Here is a 17751-nt window from a genome sequence, read left to right on the forward strand (position 1 = left end):
ATGGTATGATTATGATAGCATAAATCATTCACGATTCCTTGTCTAGGCTATTGATTGATTGATTTGATCTTTATCCTCGTACTTGGGAAACCTTAATCCTCGCAGTTTCGCTTACTTTTAGAGGCTTTTGACGCAGGGCCGGTTACCGGGAATGACAGAGTGAAGTTTTCCGATTATCGAAGTTTTGTTGCCAGGGAATCATTCCATCCACTAGGTGCTGTTGAATGGAGAGCAGTCCTAAGAATGCGTTGTTCAAGCGCACACCCCGAGAGTCGAAATAGCGCCACTTGTTCTTGAAGCTTCTTCGTTTACGAAGTCACTCGCGAATCAACTGAGCTATCGGGGTGATACGATTATAGTAGGGGTGTCAAATTCGTTAGGTGTTGTGGGTCATATTTACCAAGTTACATTTTGCGCGGGCCAAACAATTCTGCAAGCACTTACATGCTCGATATTTTCATTTACTGTTTATTCTCAGCACTCTAACTCGAAAAAAAATTGACATATTTCGCAACTTGTAAGCATGTTTACAGCTAAATTCAATTAACCCGTTTTTGTTCAACTAAATTAAATTTTTATTAACCTCGAGCAAGCTCGTGGTTATGAATTGACAATACGTAGGTCTGTTAGAAGCAAAAAATCCTTAATTTACGTTAATTTTAAAGTCATAATGTCGCTTTATGGCATCAACAAACGCAACTTTGCAAGACGGAAGACCAATGTCAAATTCGAAAGTCGCATGCCGAAAAGGAAGCATGGCGTCGGATGGCCTACAGTTTGAAACCCCTGGATCATGATCGTATGAAAAATATGTAATCGTTTTGTTGGTAGCTTGACAGGACTTCTTCTTTCTGATAAAGTTTATTTTGTTTATTTTTCTTGTTTCATAAGCTATGCGAACAACCATCTTATATTAAGCTGTGAACAACTAACAGCGTTCGAGAGCGCACAATTTCGTCATAGCACATAACCAGGAAACTGTGTTCAGAAAGCTAGTGCATTTCGCTATTAGTGTTAACTTACCATAGCGAACTTGCAGCACCACTGCACCAAGCTAAAACAGGTCGGTAATATCACATTGTGAAATAGAGCACAGTTTGTTGAACAAACAATTATAGTATTTACAATAGACAGTATTTTGGAAATAAATTAATCAAATAGTGAAAACTAGATTTATACGTCATTGCAAATTACATAATGTAAAAATCTTTCTCCAAACCAGTAACCTGTGGATTTCTACGATTTATACCACTACAGTCCACCGCTCTGCCAACGGAGCTATCGAAGGGACAATTTTCTTCTATGATGTTGGTTTTATACTGATAAATTCATGCAATAAAATAAGACGCAAACCAGCATTTACATGCGCTTGTTTGGTAAAACGCATTTTGAAAACATTAACCTACTGTAAAGTTGGAAAAGCATTTTCATCCTTAAACAAACTCGTGTTGTCATAACATACAATATTGTATTCCCATCATATGCAAACGTTGGCGTTTTGTGGCTTCTATTTTTTTCCAGGCTGCTGTGTTAGGTAGGCGATTTTTTAAGGTCGGAAATAAAACATCATAATAAATAATTCCGAATGAGCTGATTCCGTTTTGCATGACATAACGTACCTCGTTGTCAATAGGTTTTATCTTATGTATAGGATGTTGGTTCATTTTTACGAAGTTGAGTTTATGGTTGCATCGATTCTTGATTTTTTGTTTGAACCATGTCAGCGTCTTGAGAGCTTTGAAGATGATTTGGATCATCTGAAGGAATGAACGGTAAAGGAAACGTTGGTTTTTGTTGCTCATCTTCATTTGTGGGTTGGTAGGTTTGAACGATGAAGGTCTGATTAGTTCCGGAAAATTCTGGAAAGAAATGTTGCGCACAGCAACCAGTGTTGTTGTTGTCGTATCTAGGCGTACGCCCAGTGGTTGAACATTTAGATTAAGTGGACGGGAAAGCGAGGGAGCCAATATCTTCGTGTCCACCTTCAGCCATGTCTGTAAGTGTCTCACAGCCACAAAGACACAGCCGCATGCTCTTGAGCGGTATCGAACCGCCGCCATTTCGGGTGTCGTACCAAGACTCTCACCACTTGGCTATGCAGCCGAAGCAACCGGTGTTAAGTATACGCTATGCAGCAGACCAACTGGACTAACATTCCGAGTGAGCTTTGAAGATAGCCTGGCTTAATTTTGTATAACTGTTAACAAAATGTTATAACCTCGCTGTGACTATTGCAAGGCCATCATCAAAATCGAGTACAAGAGCCATGTACAAAAAATTGAGAACCTATCAACCTATTTACACGTTATCCGCCACCGGACTAATACAATGCTGTTTTCCAAGTTTCAAATAACCTACTCCAAGTAAAGGCAATCGTAAGATTGAAGAAATCTAAGGGGAGTCGAACTTCAGTCCCTCTGATCTTAACCACCCACTTTACCGCACGAGTCACTAATGTGAAATCAATTAACTGGCTTGAAAAATTAGTAGATAGAGTGCTCAACTGCTCATTATCACGTCTGTGGACACTGGTTCAATACCTGTTTAGTCGTATGAAAAACTTTACAAAAATGGCAGGCCTATACTAAATTGCTTAGAACAGTGCATTGAGAGAATTGATATTGGGTAAATGTTCTCGACTAGTTTTCAGTTTAAACTTTCCCATTTTATGATAAAACGCAACTGCGGTGCATAGAAGTTATTTATTTAGCATTTTTGTTGTGAATTCCAGCAAACTAAAAGCACCTTAGAATAGAATCAATGATATTATCAATGTGTGTTAGACTATGACTGTTCGCTGTTAAACGACTGATATCATATGGTCAGTTGTTAAAAACTTTTTTTCGGTCAAAATAGGCTGTACCGGTACCGAAAGAGCTGTCTGTTTATTTCGCTGACTGCTTTGCAGTTTAACTTTTTGTACAACACACATCATTCATTTGTTTGCCTCTCCAATAAACAGAAAATAATTTTTAATGCTACAACCTGCTATAGGATGAATACTGATTGATTGAATAAACAGAACAATATGATCACACTCACTTGCTGGCATCATGACAGCCTGTTCAGGGTTGTTTGTGACGTACAAGACTTGAGTTTGACGAAGTTCATAAAACTAAACGAAATAAAGCTTTTCATGTAACTGTGTAAAATACATTTGACTTGGAGAACTCAGTGGAACTGAATCTGGTTGTCAAAAGCGACGAAATCACACAATCAAGCAATGATGAGCCAGGTACAGATGCGTGAAGTTCCGTAAAGTATTACAGCCATTTTTTACTTAGTGTAATTTTATTTAAGGTAGAGTTACCAACAAAACGTTTCAATCAAAACAAGCTGTCAACATGGATGAAAAAATCTGCGTCGTTTAAATCTTCACAAGTACACAGAACTGCCAGGCGTAAGCTTTGGAAAATCTTTCCCCATATAACAAACGCAAAGTCAACAGGAACATCAAGAATGGCTTTCAAAATGCTCCGCAAAGTCTAAACAGCCATTCCAAGAATCTCGTCGTAACTCAAGCACGCTAAGTGGACCCCAGTCACGGTCTGGAGATGCCATGCGTCTATGACAATCAAGTAAAAAAAAAAACGCAGTAAAACATTGAAGTTTATCAGAACCACACAAAACAGAAAGGTTTAAAGCAGTGGGCGCGCCCCCCCCCCCAGGGGGCGTGAATTATCTCTCAGGGGGGGGGCGAACTTTACAACAATTTCAATTTTTTTTAATTACTTTAATGTCCTAGGACCTATGCTGTTCGTCATATTATGTATTTTATATTGTATTCAGTAATTCTTGCTTTATTAGTTAGATCAGAACTGTACAAAACTATTTTGCAAAGTTCTGGTCTAACTAATAAAGCAAGCTGACGACGCTGCTTCATTTTTACTTTTCTACGGCTTCATTTCTACGTCTGAGAGTTGAAGAAGACTTACGTTGTTCACTCTCTGGAGTTAAACCTCGCATTAAAAATCTAGTCGCTAAGAAGCAGTGTCAAATATCTCACTGATGTGTACAATAAACATACAAAAATGCATTTTTTTTGGTATGATACTTATTTAAAATCTAGGGGGGCGCGAGGCACATGACCATTATTGAAGGGGGGGGGGGGGGGACTGGATAGAAAAAAGGTTAAGAACCACTGGTTTAAAGACTTCTGCATTACAAAATTTTCAATTTTTTAAAACTTTTTTTCATAAAAAAAAAAGAGTGATAACACTGATCAACACAAATTTTTTGGCAGACAAAGTTAGAGTGTTTTTGGGGGTTTTGAAAGGCGCTAATTCCGAATATGACCTTAGTTCTCCCGAATTGGCTCTAGTTTTGGAGATATCGCATAGGGTCATTTTGAACAAAATCCCATATTTGAGCCTTATGCGCTAGATTAAACAAAAAACAGTTTAACCATATTAGATATTTCACAAATGCAATTTAATGGTCAATTGTGAACAATAAAGACAGTTTTAAGTTTAAATACAGCAACATCACGATTATTTGTCATACTTCAAAACTTGATGTTACCGATGTCATATACACAAAATACACAATCATATACAGTAGTGTAAGTACATAAAACACTAAAAAATGTTGCCTTAAATCAGTCAATCAACCTTGTATGATAAAATTTAGATAAAATGAACCACATTATCTTTTTCATTGTAACTTGAAAACAATGGTATGAAATACAACAAGATTAAAACTATTAACTTATTTGCGCCGAAAAATTGTCTCTTGTAAGATTTTCACGTGTGAGAAACTTTTGGGCAGTTTCTCAACAGGTTCCAGCAATAGTCTGCCATCACGTGCTCATTCCATCTGCCCTGATATCTTTCTTCCCTTGTCTTGATGTCTTGGTGAAACTTTCCCCCCTGCTCCCCCCTGTAATCACCAAGATTGTCAGGAAATCTGTCAAGGTGGCTGAATAGGAAGTGAACTTTAATGCTCATGTTAGCTCCAAGTTTTCTAACTGCTGATAACATCTTCCGAACTAATTCTCTGTAATCAGGTGCTTTGTGATTCCCAGAGAAGTTTTGTACCGTACTACATCCTTGAAGGAGTTCCATGCAGTGAGTTCATTGCTGTTCATGTGACTGGTGAAATCTGAATCTTTCATCAATTTCGAATCTGAGGTCCTTCAAAGACACCAGCTTTAAGATTTTCATCGGAGAGTCCTGGAAATTGACTGCAAATGTAGGCTACTTGAAGCAATCCCCCTCCTTGTTTAATGCTTTGACGAACTGCTTCATTAACCCTAATTTGATGTGCAGAGGAGGAAATGCAATTCTATCCCTGGGAACTAACAGTTCATTGATTACATTGGCTGTCCCAACTTGAAGATTGGTTCGTTCTGGCCACTTTTTCTTGCGCCAGTGCTGGGTTCTCGCCCTGCTGTCCCACAAACACAGGAAGCAAGGATACTTGGTATATCTCTTTGTTGACCAGTTAGAAAATTGACCATTTGTATGTCAACACACATGAGCCACGTATGGGTATTGTAGTCAAGCTTTTCAAGAACAAGTTTGATGGCATCATACTCCTCTTTCATCTTGGTAGAATGTCCAATTGGTACAGGAACAAATTTGTTTCCGTTGTGCAATAGTACAATTTTTAGGCTTGCTTTAGAGCTTATAAAGAGCCGTCAATCCTCACAGCGATACGGTGATACCCCCATAAGACCAAGAAGTCCAACAACACCATTGCAGTAAACAAGATCGTCTTCTTTGGAAAAGAACTTAAGCAAGCTGCCTTCCCGTGTCCTGTAAAATGTTACTTTAGTAGCCTACCAAAATCCAGCAGCATGTTTTTTCTTGGAATCGCGATGCAAGAACTTCAGACTTCTCTTTTGACAAGCAAAGATCTCGGACTAAGTCATTAAGTTCAGATTGATTGAATAACTGAGGACCACATGAGAGTTCTTTATAATCGCTGCAGTTATCATCACTACGTATTGCATGTTGATCTGACGAAGGAATCTCCTCTTCTATTACAATTACTTCTATTACTCCTCTTCTAATGTAGGACTTTACAGTAATTTTTAAATTAGCTTTCGTTACTAATCAAACAAAATTGACAAGATTTTCGACCTTCTTGGTGAGATGTTTAGGGGGTAAATACACTAATTTGGGCTAATCTAGGGGTATAGGTATCTTCTAAACCAGAGTCAATCTGGCAAAACCAATGTCATATTCGTAATCAGTGACCTTGAAAACCCAAGAAAACACTCTTAGATGTCCTGTCAAAAAAATTTTTTCTCATTTTGTTGACCAGTGTAATAATCAGCACTTACCCCACAACATCTCGGTACAATGCAACAGCAAAACGAGGCGCTTATAACTAACAAGAGTAGTGAAGACATAGCTGCAACGTTGGCTATGATATGGAAACTTAAATAAGTGTCCTGTAAAAGAAAAAAACAAACTTTGGTACCTAGACTGGAATCAAAAGTCTGTACTAAAAACAATTATATAATTTAAAACTACAGCCACAAAAAGGCGCTTTGCAAGAATAAGCAACGTTAGTTTGTAATTCAAAATTACAACAAATTATGTGTAGGCCAATGATTGCGAACCTACACAAACTCTCAACGCGTCGATTGCGCTCAACTCAAAATGACATACTGAAAGTCACAAGGGTTAGTGGCGTGGTGACCTACGAAAATAGAAGGCCTAGACACCGCGCACAAGCCGTCAGAACTGAAAGTGATTGCAAATAAACATGTAGCCTACTTGGGTCCTACATTTGCCAAAAACGTTTTTATAAGTGTTTTTATTCAGACTACTGAAAAGTTTGGGTGTTTATCAGGAAAATTTAGTTTCCAACAGTAGTTGCAACGTTCATTGGAAAGAAATGTTTCAGTGTTGAAGTGTTTATTTATCAGGAGAAACTTTAGTATGAGAAAAAAATTAGCATTTTATCTAGCAATATGCAAACACAACTCAAAGTTGAATGGAATTCTCAATTTGTGTAGGTTCAATAATTTTCATTGGGAGGTTCAACTACTGTAGCATGCTAAGATTACGATTGCAAGACGACAGAAAAGCACGGAGCACTGAAACAATTGGACATTAAATACATAACGATTTCAAACGTTGGTGACAGGGATTCCGAGACAAACCGGGATGCGAAACTAAGGGATTATCCGCTTAGGATCGTAACAACAGTCGTGCTATCATCAATCTTCATGTCGCGGAGTGCGTGCGTGGCGGTGACATGTGATTTTGCCAATAGTAAGCAGATGCTAGACAGCAGTTCACGATTCGTTGTTCTTATTCACTGCTGTACTGGAAGATTACAAGAATAAATTAAAAGCCATAGCAGATTAGGTAGAACAAGCTAGTTAGTACTTGACCAGCAGAAAATCAATACCCTAGCAGGTAGGAGGCTTACTCTGTACAGATAAGACTAGACATTGAGTGTTTTGCAACAGCACGGTTTGCTGGCAGCTTCAAGGCTGAATAATGAGGAAGTCATGCCTTTACGGCATGCTAATGGTGGTAGAGAGAGAAGTGCAGACGACCCAGGAGTAAAGTGGTTGACCGAACATTTGCTGATCGTTGCTCTGCATGGACTGGAAGATTTGTCCCAAAATGATGCAAACGTAGCTTTTTATGTAGTTGAATGAGTTTCGCTTTTAGCAGCATGATCGTTGCTTACTTCACAGTGTAGATTCAAACGATCTGTTATAGCCTGATGCTCCGGGTTCTTTTTGGCAATATCAAATTACACTAGCTTTCGGAACACAGTTCCCTAGTCATGTGCTATGGCGAATGGTAATTACATGTGCTATGACCATTCGTCATAGCACATGACTAGGGAACTGTGTTCCGAAAGCTAGTGTAATTTGATATTGCCAAAAGGAATCCGCAGCATCAGGCTATAACAGATCGTTTGAATCTACACTGTGAAGTAGCTTTTTATGTTAGTGGCTATACATTGCACGCCGACGGAAATGTGAATGCTGCAGAGATCTTCTCATCAAGAGCGAGGATGTCGATGCCCCTCCATTTCCTGATTGTGATTCAGAAGACCACTCCAAATTATTTGAAATGACAGACCGAGGGGAGTTGTCAGTGCCTTCTGAATTCTGTTCTGCAGTAATCACGCTAGCTGTACAATGTTATACTGCTATCATATCGGATGAAGGTGCCAAATCCAAAATGATGTCAGTTTCTAATCAGCGCTCTGCATGATTGTGTAGCAGCAGTGAAAAATGTTGCACACGAGTTTGTCCATTATTGTGCTATGCTGCGCCAGAACTGCGTAGGAGGACATTGTAATTTTGAACTAATTTTGGAAATAGTTTTTAACTGTTTTGCCAAAAACGAACTCAAACGGCTCAACGCACCAAAACATGAAACACCAGCAATGATGGCTAGAAAGCTTCGAAAAGTTACGAATGCCAGCTCCAACAAAACTGCTGCTTAAACCTCTAGGTTTTCGTATTCGATTTATTATGTGTTTTTAATATTCTAAGAAGTGGTTTTTCACCCTTATTTGACTTTTGAATTATTGTTTTTGTAATAGTTTTTTGGTGTAAAAAAATTGTAATCAACCAATATTGCTTCCAGTCTATGTAATACCAATACTAGTGTTTCTAGAATGTTTGAAACAGAAACTGCAGTAAGTTCTGTATCAGATATATGCTCAAAAACAGTTGCAGCGCTGTTTCGCGTTAGCCCTACTGTTGTTAAGCGGACAAACGGAGTTTTGCATCCCGGTTTGTTTAGGAATCCCTGGTTGGTGAAACTAAATTTCATCAGTTTGTTTAAAACCCTTTGGGAACGTTCAAATATTACGTAACGCTTTTTTTCCGAATTTTTGACCCCCCCCTCCCCCATGTAACGCCAACGTAACGCTTTTTTTAATCCCCCCCTCCCCCATGTAACGCTTTTTCACTACGAATTCAGCACAAAAAAACTACCATTCCGTACTCGAAAGCGTTACGTAACGTTTTGCTTGAACCCCCTCCCCCCCGATGTGACGCTAACGTAACGCTTTGCATAAACCCCCCCCTCCCCCTCGAAGGCGTTACGTAATATTTGAACGTTCCCTTTGTTGGTTGGACATGTTGGACAAGGATTATTGTTAAAGAAACTTCGACAATACATTGGATTCGTTTGTGTGACTTAAATCTTTTTATCTAAAAAAAATCCTATTTATTTCTTATCTACTCAATAATGCAAATAGGCTATGCAATAGTGTTAAAAACCATAGCCAGAGGATACACTGAAAAATTTCAGACTACAACAAAAACATAAAAAGTTTTAAAGTATTCTATGGTTGCCTACAAAACCATACAAAATGATAAAGTATTGCAGCATCTGTTATGGTGCTTAGTGAAATATATTATTAAACTTTCAAGTTATATTCAGGATGTATGTAGCCTATAGTATAGCTCGCAGGAGCCCACCCTGGGATCGCGAACCCATTGGGAGTCCGTGAGTGTCTTGGTTTTGACTACATGTAGAATAGACTACTATAAAATTCTAAATTGTTTGAGCAGCGAAAGAAAAGAAGAATAAGAAAAATTAATCACAACAGACTACCATCATAATTGACAGACCATCATCATCGTTTTTGTTGTATCTTATTTTTTGTATTTCCTGTACTTAATAGGCCTACGTTTTCATATGTTACAGACCTTTTCTTGGACGTTCAAGTCTCACATGTTTCGTTTAAGACACTTCATTCCATTAAAGTTTTCAGCAGCTATCATGTACTATCCAGTATCGGGGCGCACTTGGCTACTTGACCACCCAAACAACATGTAATTCTCCCTTATTTTTGCAAAAAATTTGCTCGCTTCGCTCACGCAGTCACATTTTATTGACCTATCACCAGCGGCACAGGAATCGCTTGTTTTCAACAATAGCCAAAAATGAATATATAAGAATTTTTAGAATATTTGACACGCCACTGTGTAAGCTATAGCCTATCTGATATTACAATAAATATCCCTCAGTAGTAGGTTATGCATTAATCATTTTCTAATCGTATTCTTGAAAAATTTAGATAAGTTTTGCAAGCTTGATGATTTATCAAAAGAGGTCCGGGACTAAAAAAGGTTAGGAACCACTGGAACAGCTCCAATTTACTAACACCAATACATTGATACGTTATTCAAGCTTGTGCATGTTGGTTGTATAAACTGTAATTGCACTCTGTGCGGTTTTGACAATTTCGGTTTAGTTTCAACAGGCAAGCAATGTTGTGTTTTTAGATTACAAATTAAAATATCATTTGTACTGGAAATTTAAAGAACACCTGGCAACATTTTATCATCACGCACATTATTCAGCACCAAGACGGTATGTGCAGTGTTCCCTATAGGTGTTCAACTGCGCAATAACACTGGAAAATTTGCACAGTGAAGTTTTATTCTTGCGCACTTGCAAGGCTACAAAGTTAAAATTAAAAACAACTGTAGTCGCCACTCTGCAAACGCAGCCTTAAAATCATAATGCGCAAAAAAAATATTTTGCACAGTGTAACGTTTTCTCAAGGGAACACTGAATCTGGGCCTTTCGTTAGGCTACTGATTTTTTTTTGAGTTGATGTTAAAAACATTAAACCGATCACAATCTTTGGAGTGCAACAGGCTCACTCGTCACGGATACTTACAGTGTACTGAAGGACAATCGCCAGTACACCAACTGAGAACTGTAGACCTGACACCACCGACCCGAAGATAGACAACCCCATGTAGGTATAAATCTAAAGACCAAAATGAAAAAATAGTGGTAATTAAGCAGCACATCAGGATATAACGTTATTTTTGCTATGAATAACTGGCACTATTTTCAAATTACTTCATACACTGTCAGACAAGGCCAAGCAAATTATGAAAAGATGTTGCAGCCCAAGATTGAACCAGATTTCCTGCAAGTAAATGGAGGCGGCCAGTACCAGTTAAGCAGGAAGCCGTTCTGTAACTATAATTCCCACCATGATTACTTATTCCGCTTACGTTCTATCCATTCCATCACGAGTCTACTTAAGCTATTCCGACGCGGTCTTCAAATTCTACCTCTGCTTTACTTACTCTAAGGTACTTTTTTGCTCTATATGGAGCATAACTTTTAAATGTCACCACCATGCTTACCCAACATACGTTGCTGGTGGTTCTGCCTCCAGCACGGACGCCAATGCTACCAGTAATAACCACCTTTGGTAAAAATAAAATACGATGAGTCTGGTTGGTTAGCAGGGAGCTTACATGTTTTCTTCTAAATTTCCTGACAACCTGATACTTAAATTTAACATTTCAAATTGAATTTTTCCAACTGGTTTCCACGTTGCTTCGTTTTTTTTGTTTGTTTTTTCATACAAAGTCAAATCCTCAGTTTGGTGGCTTTAGTTTCCAGGCAAAGAAGAAAGCTGACTGGTGAAGTGCGTAAACCGGAGAGCCATACATTTGAAATTTTTTTCGTAAAAGTGAAAAAAAAGCTTACATAACTATTTACAAAAAACACTAACGTACTTACAAAACCACCTCCCCATATTCCCTCACCGACCGCAGGAAAATAAAAAGGCCTTTTGTCGCCAATTGTCACTATGATACCTGTTACTACACTGATTATCCCGAAAACGATTTCAGCAATCTGCAAACACAGGAAAGTTTAATAATAATAATATAATAATAATGCTGGTTTTTATATAGCGCTGTATCCATCGCAGAATGCGTTGCTCCTCAGCGCTTTACAAAGCAGACAGTGTCAATGCACATTGCTCTGTGCCAAGCAGGAATAAGAATCAGTACCATTTTTTAAAAAGTCTTTGGTATGACCCGACAGGGTATCAAACCCATGCATACCGATTAAGAGCCGGGCGCACAAACCATTAAGCCGGTTTTAACAATAAAATGACAAAACTTTTTTGACTACTTGCAAGGTTTATCTTTAGTTCACAAATGTAGATGCAAATCTGTTTTAGCCTGATGCTGCGGGTTCGCTGTGGTATAATATAGTTGACTAGCAGTTTAAACTAGCTTTAATCTTTAGTCGAGCATTAACAGCTTAAAGTTTTTGCACTATACTGTAAGTCCAAAAGTAAAAGTGCCAATGCACGTGGAAGTTCTCATCATATTCTACAATGACATTTTTAGAAACACCATATTATATACGGTGATTCAGGCGCGGATCTAGGAGTTTTTTTTGGGGGGGGCCAGAAAATTTGAAAATGAATTAAAAAGAAAGAAAACGATAAAACATATATGAACAATCAGTGGCGTAGCCAGGAATTTTGGGGGTTTGGACGGCCGGTAGGCGAAGCCCGACGGCGTGTTCGCCAAAGGAAACACCCAGCGGCGGGGGGTCTGGGGTGCCTCCCCCAGAAAATTTTGAAAAATTATTTTGAATTTGGTGCATTCTGAGAGCATTTTCAACAAAACTATGGGTATAAATATTCCTGTAAAATGGTGCTGTCCGGTGGCATAGCAAAGGGATAAGATCATGTTTTCTTCGGCATTTTTTCGGTAATAAAACTAAGTTTCTATGTTTTCTTGTTGCTAATTCCTGGCAGAGATGTTTGGTATTGGCAAAACTCGCTCTTTTAATGCAGTTTTGCTTAAAATTAGGCAAACTTTGTTTTCGAGACATAGAGACTGAGAACATCATTCTCAATATCGTGACGTCACTCGCGTGCCAAAGGGGGGGTTGTAACCCCCCCCTCCCCCTTGGCTACGCCACTGTGAACAATGATACTACGACATTATTATACGATATGCTATAAAATAGGCATTAAAATAGCCATGTTCATCAATAAATTTTGCTGGAATAAAAATTGCTAAGCATGCAAAGTAAACTTGAAATCTGGTTTAAAACCCTGTAGGGCCTATGCAGTGTCCATGACCAATTGGATATTTATATGTTTGCAAACATATAGCCTACGGTAATTGATTGAAATTATGATGAAGACTAAAAACTATAAAACAATTCAGGTTTCAGATTGTTTCAACTGACGTCATTTGGCTCAGCGTTGGTTTCAGCTGAGCCAGCTCCAACAAATGTTGCTATTAAAATGTATAATCGATGGATAATTTCAACCTTAATAATAACAAAAATAATTCCCTCCCCCCTCCGGGATAAGTTAAGTCCGCTGTGGGACTAATATCAGCTGTTTAGAAGCATATCAAACCATTCAACAATTTCTCACAAAATTTCGGGGGGCCCCTTTGATTTTTGAAACTGCTATTCTTTATGAAATTATGAGATATATTAAGCACAATCAAGAAACTAAAATGGTCCTGGGCAGGTCATATAGCAAGATATCAGGACAATAGATGGACTAAAAAATTAACAACATGGACACCACGAGAAACCAAAAGAAAGAAAGAAAAACAAAAAGTGAGATGGAGGGACGGCATTGTCAAACAATGCAATACAACCAATTGGTACCAACTAGCACGTAATCATGTAAATTGGCATGAAAAGGGGAAGGCTTATGCTCTGCAGTGGGCTCTCACAGGCTGAAAATGATGATGATGATTCTTTATGAAAAAAGTTTCGACATTTCTATTTACAGCAGTTTCGTCCACTGGCGTGAGGGTTGGCCGTGCCCGTGTCTGATATAAATCGCTCATCTGCATAGAATAGATCCTTAATTGTCTTTTGCATCTACTCTCTCCACCTCAATGTTTCGTTGCTATACAATACATTCCTCTTTACAACATTTCTCCAGTTCAGCTTCAATCTTCTTTCTATGCCACCATCCACTTTATAAAGTATAAATGTCAGACCCAGTTTTTATTGTCTCTTTTTAGCACACACACATAGGGGAGATGTACTATCGCTGGGACACCATCACCTATGGGACAGCTCATTATTTCTGAATATGTGTAAACATAAGAACTGAGATTTTTGTCATGGAATCGAGATTAACATTACATCATTACAACGTGGTTTACTTACTGGTGTACTGTGTACTTAAGTGGTGAGATCAGTTAATTGTTTTTTAGCTGTCAGAGTAAATTTGAATGGTTGATTGTTGTTAATCGTTTCTATACTAAAGCAGGTTTATAAAAACTGGGGCCTGGCAATAAAGTTTGAGTCATATGATTAGCTTTAAAACTATAGCAACAGAAAACTAGATATCCAACTGTGACAGATTTTCAAGCGAGTTGAACACAAAATGGTGGTTGGTTGAGCAATGGGACAATACAATCGATTACGTTCGTGACATCTCCCATCCGATACTCGACGAGTCAGTTTACACTATTTTCCCAAGTTCTCAAGCATCTCTTTCTTTCCACCATACCTTCAATGATCAGTTGATGAAGGCTAGCCGGGAGGTAAATTTTTAAGAATTTGTCCGGCAAATTTCATCTTTTGTTTTGCTAAATATTTGTGTATTCGAATGTCTAATAAACATGTGATGTGACTTCCTTTATGTAGTGCTGTGAAGTGGTGTTCCGTAAGCACTAAGGTTCACAACATTGTTTCTCATCGCGAGGCGTCAGACACTGCGTTACTATATCTAACTAAGTGTCTCAAAGGACGTACCCTCTTGCCCCATTGGTCAGTTATGCAACCAACCTATGGGACATTTGAGTGACATTTTTTAATGAGATAAAAAGCAATAAACTAATATTGAATTTGTTACTGTTTTGACTTCATGTTATGAAACAATGACTAAACTTCACAACACAATTCCTTTATTTCATAATTTAAATTAAAAAAGCATTTTATCAGTAAAAATGTCATTTTTGTCCCATAGGTGGCACATCTTCCCCTACTATCCGAACCACCATGTTTTTTAACACACATTCCAAATCAGTTCAACAATTTGATATTAGGGAAATAAAACATAGTAACTTTAGCGGGTTTAGCATACTTTATTTCACACAAAATATAACATAATTAAAAGAAATAAACTCAAACGTTTTCGACACGTACGTGTGTCCTCATCAGGAATTAAATCTGCAATAGGCTACATAAAATGAAAAATCGTAAGATAAATTTGACTATGCACTGTAACTGTAACGACACTCTGGACTTGAAGCACAAACTGAACAAATGATACGAGAATGATTGCGAGTAAATTATGCGGTGGGAAACAGATCACATGAGATATAGACTATAACAGGCATTGGACAAAACAATTAGAACACACACAAAAGGAACGATGATGAACGATCAATCATTCTCGTATCATTTGTTCAATTTGTGCTTTCAGTCCAGAGTGTCGTTACAGTTGCAGTGCATAGTCAAATTTATCTTACGATTTTTCATTTTATGTATTGCAGATTAAATTCCTGATGAGGACACACGTACGTGTCGAAAACGTTTGAGTTGATTTTCTTTTAATTATGTTATATTTTGTGTGAAATAAAGTATGCTAAACCCGCTAAAGTTACTATGTTTTATTTCTCTATGGTTCAACAAAGCAAACTCTCTACCAAAGCTTTATCAATCTGATATTAATCGGCTAACTCAAATTCATAGCATCTTCTCTTCCAACAGTTATTACACCACTCATCCAGGCCAGCGATCGATTAGTTAAAAGCAACAGTTAGCAATACCAATAACTTTAACCAGGTCGCTTATAGTAAAATTTGTTTTTTTTACAACATCATTAATCAAAACTTCATTTTTTTAAGTACACAAAAAGTAATCTTGATCCTCAAGATCACGTTGTTTTGGTGATCTGATCTTCAAGATCACATATTCTTGGTGATCTTGATATTCAAGATCACCAAAACTGGTGATCTTGTCGATCTCTGTCTGTAGCATATAACTATACTCACAGCTAACCAACGTATGACTTTTTTTAGAGTCACATCCTTGGCTTGCACTTCGTCAGAGGTTGGCATGGCAACTGTAGTTTGAGGTATTTTCTTTATGGTAACCGAATTATCAGGTTGGATGGTCGCCATTTGTAGAGCAGCACAGGCAAACTTCTTTTACTATTAGATCACAATTCACAAAGTTCAAATACAACGTTTTATGATATAAAAATTCCATGCACTGCTTACGTAAGTTTTTCAAATGAAAAGTTCATTATTATTGAGTTCAGTGACATTTTTTGACCACATCTGTAAAAGTTGGTCCAACACAGTCACTGAGCTTCAAAGCAGGTCAGTTTGTTTTTATTTCTGATCATCAAAATGAAAAACAATATATAACAAACAAAGCAAAAGCATAGAAAAAGATGAAAGCCCTACAACGCGGGAGAAGGTTTTTATCACATTTAGCCTTTGGCACTCACGAGGGGGACCAGTTCCATTCTCTCGCCGCCTCTCCTTCAGCAACTATGCCCACTCAATTTAATACACCCTAGGTAGAGGTGAGATGTTTATCAACAATCAGCTTAAGCCAGGTTTTGAACCAGGATTGCATTATTGGCAAGCCAACGTTCAGAACTACCAGAATTTTTACTTGAAAAGCAGACAGCCGACCACGTAATTTTTAAGTGTTACGTCTTTCCATCCCCACAACGGCTAAGTTGCTTAAGCAAATGTCCGGCATTGTTTAGATCAGGAATGTGCAACCTTTCGTACTGCCGAGCCAAATATGTGCATCTGGATTAGATGGCCAAGCTTGTATTTTTAAAGGACTAACCCCACCACGAAAAGAAAGCAATTTGGTCAGAGCCGGATTTAAATAAAAAGAAGCTCTTAGGCTAGACTCCTTATGGGGTCCCAACGTCCACCCCAACAGCCATAGAGATGAGTGTTTCAAACAATCACTGATATCATAGTGAATTATAATTAGTGATGGAGAAACATGCACGCAAGTGTGGAAATTAACCATTAAGTTAGAGGTTTAATTGTTAACAATTTGTGAGATATTAATGAAAAATAGGAAATTGTAGTGAAAGAAAATAATTATACATTCTTGTCAATGTCATCTTACTTCATTGTGATTGTCATCTTCTTTAAAGAAATATTGAACTTGCACATTTTATATTGTGTGTATGGAAAATGCTGATGGTTGGTAGGTTTTGAATCTTTATCCTCGGACTGACAAAGCCTTTGATAGATTATTCCTGGTAGTTAGGTTTCCCTATAAAGGCTTTGAACCACCGACGCAGGGCCGGTTACCAAGATTGGCAGAGTAAAGTTTCCAATAGTTGTTGAAGCGCTCAAGCGCACACCCCGAGAGTCGAACCAGTGCCGCTTGATCTTAAATCGGGCGCTAACCACTGAGCTAACGTGGCGCACAAATAACAAGATAATTAGCTTACCTTATAGTTTTCATCAGTTTTACTCTGGTTTTTTTTTTCGGTCATTTATATGTCATTGACAGACTTTTTAGCAAAATGTCCGAAAAAATATATAGGCAATTGACTATATATGACCAAAAATGACTAAAAATGACCGAAATAAATAAAACTGAACGAATTTTTCCAAGTCATTTCGGACAAATGACCGAAAAGTCTCAGCCAAAAAAAAACCCAGGTTTTACTTTAAATAATACTGTTGGACAAACTAAAATTTTTAGCAAAACTGGAGATTGGATAAGAACTACAATTAGAAAAGCAAACTCTCCACCAAAGCTATATAACTACAATTAGAGCAAACAAGTTTTTACCGAATTAGATTAGAATTACCGAGATTTCGCTCTAATTTATCGAATTAGACAACTAGAATATTTTTTTCTGTCAAAACACTTCAATCATTTATTTTATTCGTGCAATTATTTTAGAGAAATTTTGACGGAATTTACGACATTATGCTAAAATTAAAATTCTGGTTTTTCAACATAGTCGCACAAAGCGTCCCGAATAAAATATGTAAACACGAACGGCTTAGGA

The 17751-nt window shown here is 37.8% G+C and overlaps 1 protein-coding gene across 1 annotated transcript; it reads right to left on the minus strand.

The window, feature by feature from the left end:
* Nucleotides 1–429: 429 nt before the first annotated feature.
* On the minus strand, nucleotides 430–15836 carry LOC145778810 (uncharacterized). Its single transcript, XM_082590394.1, has 7 exons — nucleotides 15743–15836; nucleotides 11484–11600; nucleotides 11102–11164; nucleotides 10621–10713; nucleotides 6287–6397; nucleotides 3043–3115; nucleotides 430–1859 (listed from the first exon to the last, which is right to left on the minus strand). The coding sequence occupies exons 1-7, from the start codon at nucleotides 15806–15808 to the stop codon at nucleotides 1681–1683; spliced, it is 702 nt and encodes a 233-aa protein (XP_082446520.1). The 5' UTR covers nucleotides 15809–15836; the 3' UTR covers nucleotides 430–1680.
* Nucleotides 15837–17751: the final 1915 nt, after the last annotated feature.

This window comes from Aplidium turbinatum, chromosome 10, assembly GCF_918807975.1.
Source record: "Aplidium turbinatum chromosome 10, kaAplTurb1.1, whole genome shotgun sequence".
In the NCBI taxonomy this organism is placed as follows: domain Eukaryota; kingdom Metazoa; phylum Chordata; class Ascidiacea; order Aplousobranchia; family Polyclinidae; genus Aplidium; species Aplidium turbinatum.